Below are 14,446 nucleotides of genomic sequence, written 5' to 3'. Positions count from 1 at the left end.
CAATTTACCCCTCACACCAGGGGTACCTCAGGTTCGTTGTACAAAACTGTCACTATCAGTTTCAGACGCTGCCGTTCGGATTGTCCACGGCACCTCGGGTCTTTACAAAGGTAATGGCCGAGATGATGATTCTTCTTCGAAGAAAAGGCATATTAATTATCCCATACTTGGACGATCTCCTAATAAGGGCAAGGTCCAGAGAACAGCTAGAGATGGGATTAGCACTGTCTCAAGAAGTGCTAAAACAGCACGGGTGGATTCTGAATATTCCAAAATCCCAGTTAATGCCGACAACTCGCCTGCTGTTCCTAGGGATGATTCTGGACACGGTTCAGAAAAAGGTTTTTCTCCCGGAAGAAAAAGCTAAGGAGTTATCCGAGCTTGTCAGGAACCTCCTAAAACCAGGAAAGGTGTCTGTACATCAATGCACAAGAGTCCTGGGAAAAATGGTGGCTTCTTACGAAGCAATTCCATTCGGCAGATTCCACGCAAGAATTTTCCAAAGGGATCTGTTGGACAAATGGTCAGGGTCGCATCTTCAGATGCACCTACGGATAACCCTGTCTCCAAGGACAAGGGTGTCTCTTCTGTGGGGGTTGCAGAGTCCTCATCTATTGGAGGGCCGCAGATTCGGCATACAGGATTGGATCCTGGTGACCACGGACGCCAGCCTGAGAGGCTGGGGAGCAGTCACACAAGGAAGAAACTTCCAGGGAGTATGGACGAGCCTGGAAACGTCTCTTCACATAAACATTCTGGAACTAAGAGCAATATACAATGCTCTAAGCCAGGCAGAACCTCTGCTTCAGGGAAAACCGGTGTTGATCCAGTCGGACAACATCACGGCAGTCGCCCATGTGAACAGACAGGGCGGCACAAGAAGCAGGAGTGCAATGGCAGAAGCTGCAAGGATTCTTCGCTGGGCAGAGAATCATGTGATAGCACTGTCAGCAGTGTTCATCCCGGGAGTGGACAACTGGGAAGCAGACTTCCTCAGCAGACACGATCTTCACCCGGGAGAGTGGGGACTTCATCCAGAAGTCTTCCACATGCTGGTAACCCGTTGGGAAAGACCAATGGTGGACATGATGGCGTCTCGCCTCAACAAAAAACTGGACAGGTATTGCGCCAGGTCAAGAGATCCGCAGGCAATAGCTGTGGACGCGCTGGTAACGCCTTGGGTGTACCAGTCGGTGTATGTGTTTCCTCCTCTGCCTCTCATACCAAAAGTATTGAGAATTATACGGCAAAGAGGCGTAAGAACGATACTAGTGGTTCCGGATTGGCCAAGAAGGACTTGGTACCCGGAACTTCAAGAGATGATCACGGAAGATCCGTGGCCTCTACCTCTAAGGAGGGACTTGCTTCAGCAGGGTCCCTGTCTGTCTCAAGACTTACCGCGGCTGCGTTTGACGGCATGGCGGTTGAACGCCGGATCCTAAAGGAAAAAGGCATGCCGGAAGAAGTCATTCCTACTTTGATTAAAGCAAGGAAGGAAGTAACCGTGCAACATTATCACCGAATTTGGCGAAAATATGTTGCGTGGTGCGAAGATCGGAGTGCTCCGACGGAGGAATTTCAACTGGGTCGATTCCTACATTTCCTGCAATCAGGATTGTCTATGGGTCTCAAATTGGGATCTATTAAGATTCAAATTTCGGCCCTGTCGATTTTCTTTCAAAAAGAATTGGCTTCAGTCCCTGAAGTCCAGACCTTTGTTAAGGGAGTGCTGCATATACAGCCTCCTGTGGTGCCTCCAGTGGCACCGTGGGATCTCAATGTGGTTTTGGACTTTCTAAAATCTCATTGGTTTGAACCACTAAAAAAGGTGGATTTGAAATATCTCACTTGGAAAGTGACCATGCTTCTAGCCCTGGCTTCTGCCAGGAGAGTATCAGAATTGGCGGCTTTATCTTACAAAAGCCCATATCTGATTTTCCATTCGGACAGGGCAGAACTGCGGACTCGTCCGCATTTTCTCCCTAAGGTGGTGTCAGCTTTTCATCTGAACCAGCCTATTGTAGTGCCTGCGGCTACAAGTGACTTGGAGGACTCCAAGTTACTGGACGTTGTCAGAGCATTAAAAATATATATTGCAAGGACAGCTGGAGTCAGAAAATCTGACTCGTTGTTTATATTGTATGCACCCAACAAGATGGGTGCTCCTGCGTCTAAGCAGACGATTGCTCGTTGGATCTGTAGCACAATCCAACTTGCACATTCTGTGGCAGGCCTGCCACAGCCTAAATCTGTAAAGGCCCACTCCACAAGGAAGGTGGGCTCATCTTGGGCGGCTGCCCGAGGGGTCTCGGCATTACAACTTTGCCGAGCAGCTACGTGGTCAGGGGAGAACACGTTTGTAAAATTTTACAAATTTGATACTCTGGCTAAGGAGGACCTGGAGTTCTCTCATTCGGTGCTGCAGAGTCATCCGCACTCTCCCGCCCGTTTGGGAGCTTTGGTATAATCCCCATGGTCCTTTCAGGAACCCCAGCATCCACTAGGACGATAGAGAAAATAAGATTTTACTTACCGATAAATCTATTTCTCGGAGTCCGTAGTGGATGCTGGGCGCCCATCCCAAGTGCGGATTATCTGCATAATTTGTACATAGTTATTGTTAACTAATTCGGGTTATTGTTGAAGGAAGCCATCTTTCAGAGGCTCCGCTGTTATCATACTGTTAACTGGGTTTAGATCACAGGTTGTACGGTGTGATTGGTGTGGCTGGTATGAGTCTTACCCGGGATTCAAAATCCTCCCTTATTGTGTACGCTCGTCCGGGCACAGTACCTAACTGGAGTCTGGAGGAGGGTCATAGGGGGAGGAGCCAGTGCACACCACCTGATCTGGAAAAGCTTTACTTTTTGTGCCCTGTCTCCTGCGGAGCCGCTATTCCCCATGGTCCTTTCAGGAACCCCAGCATCCACTACGGACTCCGAGAAATAGATTTATCGGTAAGTAAAATCTTATTTTTTATGGCAATTTTGTGACACGGCTTCAGCAAAATGGGTTACATAAAGTAGAATGAGTACTAATATATTAAATTCAACCTAAACGGAAACATATCTACCTATATATTCCCCAACCATTGTTCTCCGTGGTTCCTACTCCTCTGACGCTGACCAGTTGGAAGGGAACATTGATCATACCGTTACTTCTTGGTCTTGTTGGCTTCAGAACAGTGGGGACTCCATGATGATGGGGGAGGGGGGGGGGAGCACGGTAAGTTGTTGGATTACCACTCCCCTGCCATCCCCTAGTCCTATCTGCCAAAGGTGATGTCACTTCTCACTTCTGATTGTCTGTCCGAATTGGGAATTCAATTCAAAGTGATGTGTCTCGGCAACTGCTCAATAACTGGAGCAGGTCACATGACCAGTCAGGTGGTATGTCCAGTGACAGTTGGAACGTGGAAGTTAGTGGTAGTTGGTGCTCGGCAGTGTAAAAGCAGCTGCCAGTAGGCAGAGAGGAAGCTGTAGCAGGCAGCTTGGAAGGAGAGCCGTGGCTGCAGATGCCAATGGGACATCCTGTTAGTGTGTAGACGGTGATAGCGCCATCATATTGGTTGAACTACAGGTCGGTAACCACTCACCACTAGTCCTTGCAGAGTTAGAGGAGGGCAATGATAGAAGTGAGAGAGACACTTTCAGCTGCATCCACAGATTGAATGCTACAGTTACATTGTAACAGAGAAAATTGCAACAAGGGAAAAGTAACTATTTCCAGATAGAAAAAGAATGACAATAATTCTGGGTGAGCTGAGCTAGCTAACCTTCATCCTTTGTTACCTACTTTTTACTACGTCGGGTATGGGTCTTTGGGTCGATAGTCATTAGGTCAACATGTACTAGGTCGACAGGTCAAAAGGTTGACATGAGTTTTTTTTACTTTTTCTGGTGTCGTTTTCTTCGTAGAGTGACGGGATCCCCAATTAGTGCACCGTGTCCCCTCACATCGGGCAGATTACTGTTCCTAATTGTTGTCCACGTGGATCGTAAAGTATGAAAAAGGTTAAAAAAAATGTAATTAAAAAATAAATAAATCTCATGTCGACCTTTTAAACTGTCGACCTAGTACATGTTGACCTAATGACCCTGTCGACCAATAGTGTTCGACCTAATGACTGTCGACCTAATGACCGTATCCCCATCCGTTTGACACTTTGAACAACTAATTTTAGGAGAATAACCTTTCCCGGAAAGTGCACCAACAAACTCAAACCAGCTATCTGTAGTTTATAGAGGTTACGGACCCCAATTGTAAGGTTATTTATCTAGATGGTTTGTTTTAATTTTATGTAATAGATCATTAAAATTATTATCTGCTGATACTATTTATTGTAAATTGTATTTCTTGCATGAAAAGTCTAGAACTGTAACACATATATTGAACATATTACCAGTTATTGCTGTTTATGATAACCACTTCTGAGCCCTTACAGTGGGGAGGAGCCCTTACAGTGGGGAGGAGCCCTTACAGTGGGGAGGAGCCCTTACAGTGGGGTGGAGCCCTTACAGTGGGGGGGGAGCCCTTACAGTGGGGTGGAGCCCTTACAGTGGGGTAGAGCCCTTACAGTGGGGTAAAGCCCTTACAGTGGGGTAGAGCTCTTACAGTGGGGTGGAGCCCTTACAGTGGGGAGGAGCCCTTACAGTGGGGTAAAGCCCTTACAGTGGGGTGGAGCCCTTACAGTGGGGTGGAGCCCTTACAGTGGGGAGGAGCCCTTACAGTGGTGTGGAGCCCTTACAGTGGTGTGGAGCCCTTACAGTGGTGTGGAGCCCTTACAGTGGTGTGGAGCCCTTACAGTGGGGTGGAGCCCTTACAGTGGGGAGGAGCCCTTACAGTGGGGAGGAGCCCTTACAGTGGGGTGGAGCCCTTACAGTGGGGTGGAGCCCTTACAGAGTTGGAATTCCCCCAAAGAGAGACCGTTGGAAGATACAGATGGAGCCTCGCACATCTAGCCTTCTCTGCTGTGCCTAGGTGCACCAAGGCATATTAGCATAAGCCTTCCATCTATTGTTCTCAGCTCCAATACAATACAGAGAGAACATTACAGCAGGGGATTAAGTCTGACAGCGCTGGCTCAGTTCATCCTATAAAAGGGATAGATGAGCAGGGCTTCATCTGTATGGTTCTGAATTCCCCTAAAACAAAGGGTTTTAAATTGCAGCCCAAGCATACACCATACACTGACGCGTACATCTACAGAATTGCAGCCCAAGCATACACCATACACTGACGCTTACATCTACAGAATTGCAGCCTTTTCAGTTGCGTGTCTCCTAAAATATTTAGGGTATTTTCATGTAGTCACAGAGAGATGCCAGTAGTCACTGTCGTCGTCACCGGCAACTGGATGATAATGACTGCCATTTAAGTAAAAGAACACCTAAATAATAAATGAATCGGTGCCAGCATGAATGACGAGGCATTTGGGTGAGTGTTTATTTTCAGGTTCCCAAATGTCTCATGTCATACCCCAGAGTGATGCTTTTACACTCCTAATGAACATAGGGGTAGAATAGTCACCAGTCTGGCTGAAGGGATAAGTCCATCTCATTTGGTCCCTGGCTCTATGGTCTTTACAAGCAGAGGGGGAGATTGATCAGACCTTGAAGAGAGAGATAAAGTGACAACTCCTAACTGCCATATTACTGTGTTTGAAAAATGACAGGAGCTGATTGGTTGGTGCTTCATCTCTCTCCACTTTATTTCTCTCCAAGCATTGATAAACCTCCCCAGAGTCCACAACTGAATGCTGTGTGTACAGTGTAATACGTCTGGAAATAAAAAGACCATCTACAGTACATGTGTTTAAGGCTTTTACCTTCCATGTAAATGTTCCAGTCCCTGGACCTTTCTGCGTGTTATACTGTTTGAGGTGAAGTTCCATCTATGTTCCATATTAATACTACGTCTTGCGTTGCGTTTGACCTGTGTCTTTTCCCTGCAGGTCAGGTTGGAGCTGCCTCCTGAGTCTCTAACGGACCAAGATAAGGGAACCTTTGATGCTCTGAAGCTGAGTAACTCCCAGAGGCACGAGGTGCTGACACAGATCCTCATCAGCCTTGGTCTGGATTGTGAAGCCAGCACCTCTCCCTCTCTCACACCGGTCTACCTGCTGACTGCACAACCGGTGAGTGCCGACTGTCTCCCCCTAATGTCAACTGACCGCCTGGTCGCTGTATATTCTGGAATTACTTCCAGTCTAGTAGAGTTTCCAACATTGTATTCTACAACCGCTGGAGCCAGGGCCGCACTTATACTGCTGATTCCGTTGCCCCCCCCTTCCCCCACAAGCTTGTGCTCCTTAATCTAACTGACCCCTCACCAGCTGCCAATAATAAAAATAAATAATATAGAGTTTAGTATAGAGTAATTTCCATGCCGCTCATAACTGAAACTCCCTCGTCTTACATAGTCCATACAGGGCTTGTTTTAAAGATGGCCGCAATGTCAATTTTGTACGCAGTGGAGGGATTTATTTGCCACTGCGCTAGTGATGTGGCGGTCTTGTGACGGCGATTTCAATGAGGATTTATTTGCGAAGTGAGTGACACTCAGGGACCGTTTGGGGGAGGTAACTGGTGGCAAAATTGTAGACGTGTAACAACTGTTTTGGGGGCATTTATTGCTTGTGACTGCAATCCTGTACACGGTAGTACTTTATAGTACAGTTCGCCACAGACATCGTGACTTAACTGCGCCAATTGTCTTTTTTACTTTAAATATGTGTCTTAGTCGCATGGCTGAAGCAACAAAAGTACATTGCCAGGGTGCTCTGCCCTCTGGGATTGGCAATGTTTGTGATGCGACAAAGTCGTAAATCTGGGTATAAAAGGGGCAAAAGACAGAGATCCGATAAGAGTGGCAACAGCGCCATGCCTCATGCCACATATCATGATGCTTAATCTGCCGCTTTGTACACATTTTATACCAACACTGTCAGTGACTTTGTGCGGCTAAATGCCAATCGTCCTGTGCCATATGCCGCATAAACGCACACGTGTACCCGAGTAATGCTGTCTGCTCTAGCTCATGTTACATGTGCCTATGAAGTCACCCCGGCTTCCTGCGCACACAGCGGTGATGTGTATGGAATACAGCGTCCTTGCTCCCCTGCATGTCCTGAGAGCAGTCAGAGTTTGCTGGGGCATGGGCTGGGCAAGGCCAGAGATCAGTTACCAGCAGGTGGGTCACCGGGATAGGATCGGCATGAAATACCGGGGGTCGGGATTCCGGCTGTCACATGACTGATAGCGACGTCCCGACACTGAAGATTACGACATTGGAGGGGGTAAGTATTTTACCTGCCCCTCCTCCCCTCCACTCCCCTAACCCTCCTCAAGAGGGTGGCCGCTAGGGTTAACCAAAAAGGGGGGGTTTCCTAGGGCTGGACAACCCCCCTTTCCCCCGGGCCCTAACCCGAACTCCGATATGTACCTTTGGGATGTCGGCTGTCTGTGTTCCTGTATCGGTCTCCTGAGTGATGTCAGGATTCCGGTGTCGGTCACATGACCGTCGGCATCCCGACTGACAGGATGCCAAACGCATCTCACCGGGATGACTGTCCTGAAGGAGCCTATGATTGTTACATATCCTGTCTCTGCTCCAATGCCAGTTACACTCCGTTGTGTATGGATCAGGGTGGACAGGATTATACACAATCCAGGAGGCAGTCGGACAAATTTAGGACCCAGCAGCAACTTTTTAGGTCCCAGAGATAAGGGGCGTCTATTCACTTGAATAGAAATGTCTCTCAAAGGTTAGCTGCCAGCGGTAGTTACAGCTCACGGGCTGGCGTTTTCTGGCGTTACCCCCATCTCTGATTTGTCTGCTATATATTCTGGTCATACATAATAACTCTGGCACCGGATTCACCTGTTCCCGCTTTCTGGATGCGTTTCACAGTCTTGTCCTTTTCTGTTTTATAAAGAACTCTGTGGAATAGACGGTAACTATTACGACAATATAATGTTCTGTAATTGAGGATTTGAGATGTCACTGGGGAGAGTTCCGTAACCATGATAAAAATATAAAGACCCAAGCGTGGATCTCTTAATCTCCCTCCTTCATATATTACAGCAAGTATATAAAATGTCATTTGAAATATACAATATAACTTGTAGGCGGTGCGGTTTCTAACCAGATGTGTTTTGCTGTCATTGAAGGCATATGTTCCTACAGCCATGTGCTCTCCTATGGTCCTCAGAGGTGTCTGACTGCTCCTATATTTAACCATAGGGGTTCTCCCATTTATTATACAATTGTCTTATCCCATATATTATAGTATTGTCTGATTCTATATATCATAGTATATTGTCCTACCTCATATATAATAGTATTGTCTCGTTCTGTATATTATAGTATTGTCGTCCCATATATATATATAATATAATCAGTGATCGCGCTGAACCCCCCAAAAAAGTGGGTCCCAGGGACCCCTCACTTTGAAAAATTGTGGTCCTACCGGTTCTTTTCTGGGTCCCATCGGAATTAAGGTTTTTATTAATATTAATCTTATTTGGACACTACAGAAGTGTTGCAAGGTGGGGGAATGGGGTGACTGTGCTGCTGGGCTGTGTAGCATGCAGGACACTCTGCCCCTGAGCTTTAACTAGATATTTTGGTGCCCTTTGGTAGAAAGTGAATTGGAGCTCCACCTCCCAGATTCAAAACTACAGGCGGTGCGCGCCGCAAAAATTTAGGGGCATGGCTTCATGGGGAAGGGGCGTGACCACATAATTGTGCCAATTCACATTACACCACACTGTAGTGCCGCTTATACACATTGCACCAGGTAGAACCTCCTATACACACTGCACCAGGTAGAGCACGTTATACACACTGCGCCAGGTAGAGCACGTTATACACACTGCACCAGGTAGAGCACGTTATACACACTGCACCAGGCAGAGCACGTTATACACACTGCGCCAGGTAGAGCATGCCGTTATACACACTGCACCAGGTAGAGCATGCCGTTACCGTTATACACACTGCGCCAGGTAGAGCACGCCGTTATACACATTGCGCCAGGTAGAGCACGCCGTTATACACACTGCACCAGGTAGAGCACGCCGTTATACACACTGCACCAGGTAGAGCACGTTATACACACTGCACCAGGTAGAGCACGCCGTTATACACACTGCACCAGGTAGAGCACGCCGTTATACACACTGCACCAGGTAGAGCACGTTATACACATTGCACCAGGTAGAGCACGTTATACACATTGCACCAGGTAGAGCACGCCGTTATACACACTGCACCAGGTAGAGCACGTTATACACATTGCACCAGGTAGAGCACGTCGTTATATACATTGCACCAGGTAGAGCACGCCGTTATACACATTGCACCAGGTAGAGCACGTTATACACATTGCACCAGGTAGAGCACGTTATACACATTGCACCAGGTAGAGCACGTCGTTATATACATTGCACCAGGTAGAGCACGTCGTTATATACATTGCACCAGGTAGAGCACGCCGTTATACACATTGCACCAGGTAGAGCACGTTATACACACTGCACCAGGTAGAGCACGTTATACACATTGCACCAGGTAGAGCACGCCGTTATACACACTGCACCAGGTAGAGCACGCCGTTATACACATTGCGCCAGGTAGAGCACGTTATACACAATGCGCCAGGTAGAGCACGTTATACACATTGCACCAGGTAGAGCATGCCGTTATACACACTGCACCAGGTAGAGCACGTTATACACATTGCACCAGGTAGAGCACGTTATACACATTGCACCAGGTAGAGCACGTTATACACATTGCACCAGGTAGAGCACGCCGTTATACACATTGCACCAGGTAGAGCATGTTATACACATTGCACCAGGTAGAGCACGTTATACACATTGCACCAGGTAGAGCACGTTATACACATTGCACCAGGTAGAGCACGTTATACACATTGCACCAGGTAGAGCACGTTATACACATTGCACCAGGTAGAGCACGTTATACACATTGCACCAGGTAGAGCACGTTATACACATTGCACCAGGTAGAGCACGCCGTTATACACACTGCACCAGGTAGAGCACGTTACACACATTGCACCAGGTAGAGCACGCCGTTATACACACTGCACCAGGTAGAGCACGTTACACACATTGCACCAGGTAGAGCACGTTACACACATTGCACCAGGTAGAGCACGTTACACACATTGCACCAGGTAGAGCACGTTCTACACATTGCACCAGGTAGAGCACGCCGTTATACACACTGCACCAGGTAGAGCACGCCGTTATACACATTGCACCAGGTAGAGCACGTTATACACATTGCACCAGGTAGAGCACGCCGCAGCACAGTAAAGAAGACCATATACCTTAATGCTATATATACTAAAGACTCTGTACATGGGGCACACTTACTACAAAGCTACTGTAGAGAGCACAGATTACTCCAGGTGATCAGCTCAGTTACATACCCATGGACATGAAAGCTAGGACTCTGTGCCGCTACCATGCATGCACCTTACTCCCTCTCTGCCGCCTGCTATATGGGAACGCACCTTCCGCACCAGGGCCCTGTGCTGTCACCGCTGCTTCCGTCAGGTAAAAGAAGTGAGAAGACGTTTGAGAGGGGAGGGGAGGGGGGGGGGTGTACCCAATGCGGCCACCTCGGGAACTGGCTACCCTGTCACAGGCCCGCTAGCTGGGCGTCCGTAGGGATGCTGGGGACACCTGATGGTAATGGTGCAGCCCGCTCTTCTCACGGCAGCAGTATGGTGGCAGAGCATGGCAGGGGCTGGAGGTGAGGTTCCTGGCCGGTCACCGCTGCTCTCCTTCACACAGATCGCGGGAGAGCACACTGGAGGCAGCAGAGAGGGAGGCAGATATCGGGTTGGGAGGGAGCTGCAGTTCACGGTCTTGGCGAGTCACCGCCCGCCCGCAGCACAGCGTACAGCAGCCGCAGAGCCGTCTACTCTCTCTGCCCGGCCCCCGTGTGAAGCCGCTGCACGTGACCAGGAGGGTGAGGGGGCACCACCAGACTGCCAGTGGTAAGGCTCCACCTCTGCTCTGTACGGGCAAGAAGCGCCGTCAATTTACAAGGAGTTGGCTGCAGCGGAGCGCGTACCCGGGGACCCTCACATTTTTGAAAAGTGAGTCCCCGCCTTCAGATCCGGGTAAAATACGCGCTATAGCGTATTTGCGAACACTGTATGTGTATATGTATATATATATATATATATATATATATATATGTGTGTGTGTGTGTGTGTGTGTGTGTGTGTATATATATATATATATATGTATAGTGATAATAATAATGTTATTTATATAGCACTTTTATCATAAAATGACTCAGTGCTGTACAGTTACCTATAAAGCACAATGTGGCAGATGTATTAACAGCTCCAATATGTAAATTAACAGGAGCTGATTGGCTGGTGCATTTATCACATTGCACATATCACTGGTTTATCACTTCCTTATGCCTTCTCCAGGTTAATACATCTGCCCCAATGGGCCTAATTCAGACCTGATCGCAGCAGCAAACATTTTCTCTACTGGGCAAATCCATGCTGCACTGCAGGGGTGGACAGATATAACGTGCAGAAAGAGTTAGATTTGCCCATTAGAGAAAACTTTTGCTGCTGCAATGAGGTCTGAATTAGGCCCAAAAACAGGCTTAACAAGGGATGTTAGTGAATTGCTGAGTAAATAGGTAAGTCTTGAGTCTTTTTTTTTTTAGGGATTCTAGAGTGGAGGCCTCTCGCACTGTGCGGGGAAGAGACTTCCATAGAGTCCAAGCTCTATGGAACCTCCAGATGAATTCAGGAAGATTCTTGGTACTACTAATAGTCCTTCATCTACAGATTGCAGTAAGCGAGTGGGACAGTATGGAATCAGAAGCTGCTTTAAGTACCTTGGGCCCTGGTCATGTAGGGCTTTAAAAGTGAGTAAGCACATTTTGAGACCTATTTGCCATCTTATAGTCAGCCAGTGAAAGGGGTAGAGAATGGGTGTTATGTGGCTGATTGGTTAATAGCCTACCAGCTGCATTTCATACCATCTGCAAGAGGTGCAATTCTATTGCTGGGAGACCAAAGTAGGGTGCATTGCATGTATGACTTTAGGCTGATATTCAGAGGGAATTAATTGCTTGAGTCTTGCTATGTTCCTCAAATGAAAGAATAAAGGAATTGTCCTTTGATGTTGTGATCCTATCATATGGACCTCTGTTTTACCAGGTTAGTCGCAGCCATTTGGCACTCATCCACTCCTGGAGCTCAGCTAGACAGCCATTTAGGGTTGGCATAGGGTCCTCAGCACCTGAAGCAATGGACGGGTACAGTTGTGTATCATCTACATAGCAATGGTCATGATGTGTGATTATTTCACCCATTGGTAGCTTGTATACTGCAAAAAGCATGGGGGGATAGTATAGCACCCTGTGGGACACCACATGGCAGTTGCACTGATGACGATGAGTATACTCCATATGAAACTCTCTGTGTGACCTGCCGGTGAGATATGATTCAAACAAGCTAAGGACTGCGCCATCCGGTCCACAGAAATTCTTCAGTCGCTCAGTCCGAATCCCAAGGTCCACGGTGTCAAATGCTGCAGAGAGATCCAGAAGGATTAAGATTGAACAGTCACCTCTGTCTCTTGCCATTAGAAGATCATTAAGCACACATACCAGGGCTGTTTTGGTGCTATGTCTTTTCTTGAATGGGCTGGATCATAAATATCATGGGTTATCAGGCAGGTTTCCAGTTGAGTTGCATCCACTTTCTCAATAACATTTCCTAGAAAATGAATGTTTGATAATGGTCTGTAGTTGGTCATGCAGTCAGACTCTAAATGAGGTTTTCATCGTCGGGGTCCATAGTCTCCACAGGGTTACCTTGGGGTATGCTTGGTGGAGACCAGGACAGGCACCAAACAACAAATTGGGCAGGGTATATATACCTTGCTCACAGCTCAGGCTCTTCAGTTTTTGTTTGGTGGCAGGAGGGGCTGATCACCAGATAACAGTGGGGCTACTATTTGTAGCCCAAGCTTTTTACGTTTAAATTGTAATTTTTTAAAAAAATAAAAAATTGTACACTGAGCAAGCAGCGCTAGGCAGTACCTTCAACCCCAGAACTGCTGCTCCATCCCCGGAATGTGGCTCGGCGATTTCGGCGGTCCCCTGCAGCCTTCTACTATCAGGGGCACCCAGGACTGCAACAGGACTGCTATTTCGGCCGTCCAATACCTCCGGTCCTGGGAGACGGATTGGCGTTGCTGACATGGACCGAGACCATGGCGAGCATTGGGCTTCACTAGACCACCAGAGCACATATATTACGAGCGCTGGGGGCACTTTATTAAGAACAGGGAGCCGTGGTGGATGTCAGCAAGGGGAGGCAGCACTTCCTCAGTGGCCTCTCCCCCAGCCCAGAGTGCCATTCCGCTGAGGTCTTCCCACCCTGGGCTGCTCCTCCTTCACCCTCCTTCCTCACAGAGATGCTGGGCAGCCATTATAAGAGCTTTGCATGTCTCCAGGAACACTGGGTTTGGTCTCCCTGTATACCTCTCCTTGGAATCGGGTTATACACAGCGTGGTTTCTTACCAGCTCTAATAGCTGGGTAGTTGAAATCAGTGGCCCCTGCAGTTAAATTGTATGTGACTTATGCTAGTTCTGCTGTCTGTGCTTTTGTGACTGTACATTATATCACTTTCCCTGTACCTTTCTTTACTCAGTCTTTACTATATACTGGTGTGTAAAGGGTTTACTTTGTCCACATTACAAGTTATTGTATTTGTGAAGGCTTATTGGGGGTCATTCCGAGTTGATCGCTCGCTAGCAGTTTTTAGCAGCCGTGCAAACGCTAAGCCGCCGCCCACTGGGAGTGTATTTTAGCTTAGCAGAAGTGCGAACGAAAGGATCACAGAGCGGCTACAAAATAATTTTGTGCAGTTTCAGAGTAGCTTCAGACCTACTCGGCGCTTGCGATCACTTCAGACCATTCAGTTCCTGTTTTGACGTTACGAACACGCCCTGCGTTCGCCCAGCCACGCCTGCATTTTTCCTCTGCATGCCTGCGTTTTTTCCGAACACTCCTTGAAAATGGTCAGTTGACACCCAGAAACGCCCTCTTACTGTCAATCACTCTGCGGCCAGCACTGCGACTGAAATGCTTCACTAGACCTTGTGTGAAACTACATTGTTCGTTGTAATAGTACGACGCGTGTGCGCATTGCGCCGCATGTGCAGAAGTGCAGATTTTTCGCCTGATCGCTGCGCAGCGACCGAAAGCAGCTAGCGATCAACTCGGAATGACCCCCATTGTCACATACTGTTCTCAGTTACATACTGCACTGCACATTACCATATTGTGTGTGTGTGTGTGTGTGTACTGTCCTTGCAGTTATGTCTAACAAAGGCAAGGCAGCTAAACAGACTGGGGCCCCT

At 47.8% G+C, this 14,446-nt stretch overlaps 1 protein-coding gene across 5 annotated transcripts in view; it reads left to right on the top strand.

Annotated features, from left to right (window-relative positions):
• The window catches only part of HLCS (holocarboxylase synthetase), a 316,341-nt gene that overhangs the window by 57,180 nt on the left and 244,715 nt on the right, over positions 1–14,446 (top strand). For all 5 annotated transcript variants that reach the window (XM_063956549.1, XM_063956550.1, XM_063956551.1 and 2 more), the window contains one exon: positions 5,954–6,136. In XM_063956549.1, the coding sequence (XP_063812619.1) occupies positions 5,954–6,136 (183 nt within the window). The remainder of the gene's footprint in view (positions 1–5,953; positions 6,137–14,446) is intronic.

The sequence above is a fragment of the Pseudophryne corroboree genome, chromosome 2 (genome assembly GCF_028390025.1).
Source record: "Pseudophryne corroboree isolate aPseCor3 chromosome 2, aPseCor3.hap2, whole genome shotgun sequence".
Lineage (NCBI taxonomy): Eukaryota > Metazoa > Chordata > Amphibia > Anura > Myobatrachidae > Pseudophryne > Pseudophryne corroboree.
This window is presented reverse-complemented; position numbering and strand designations above follow the sequence as displayed.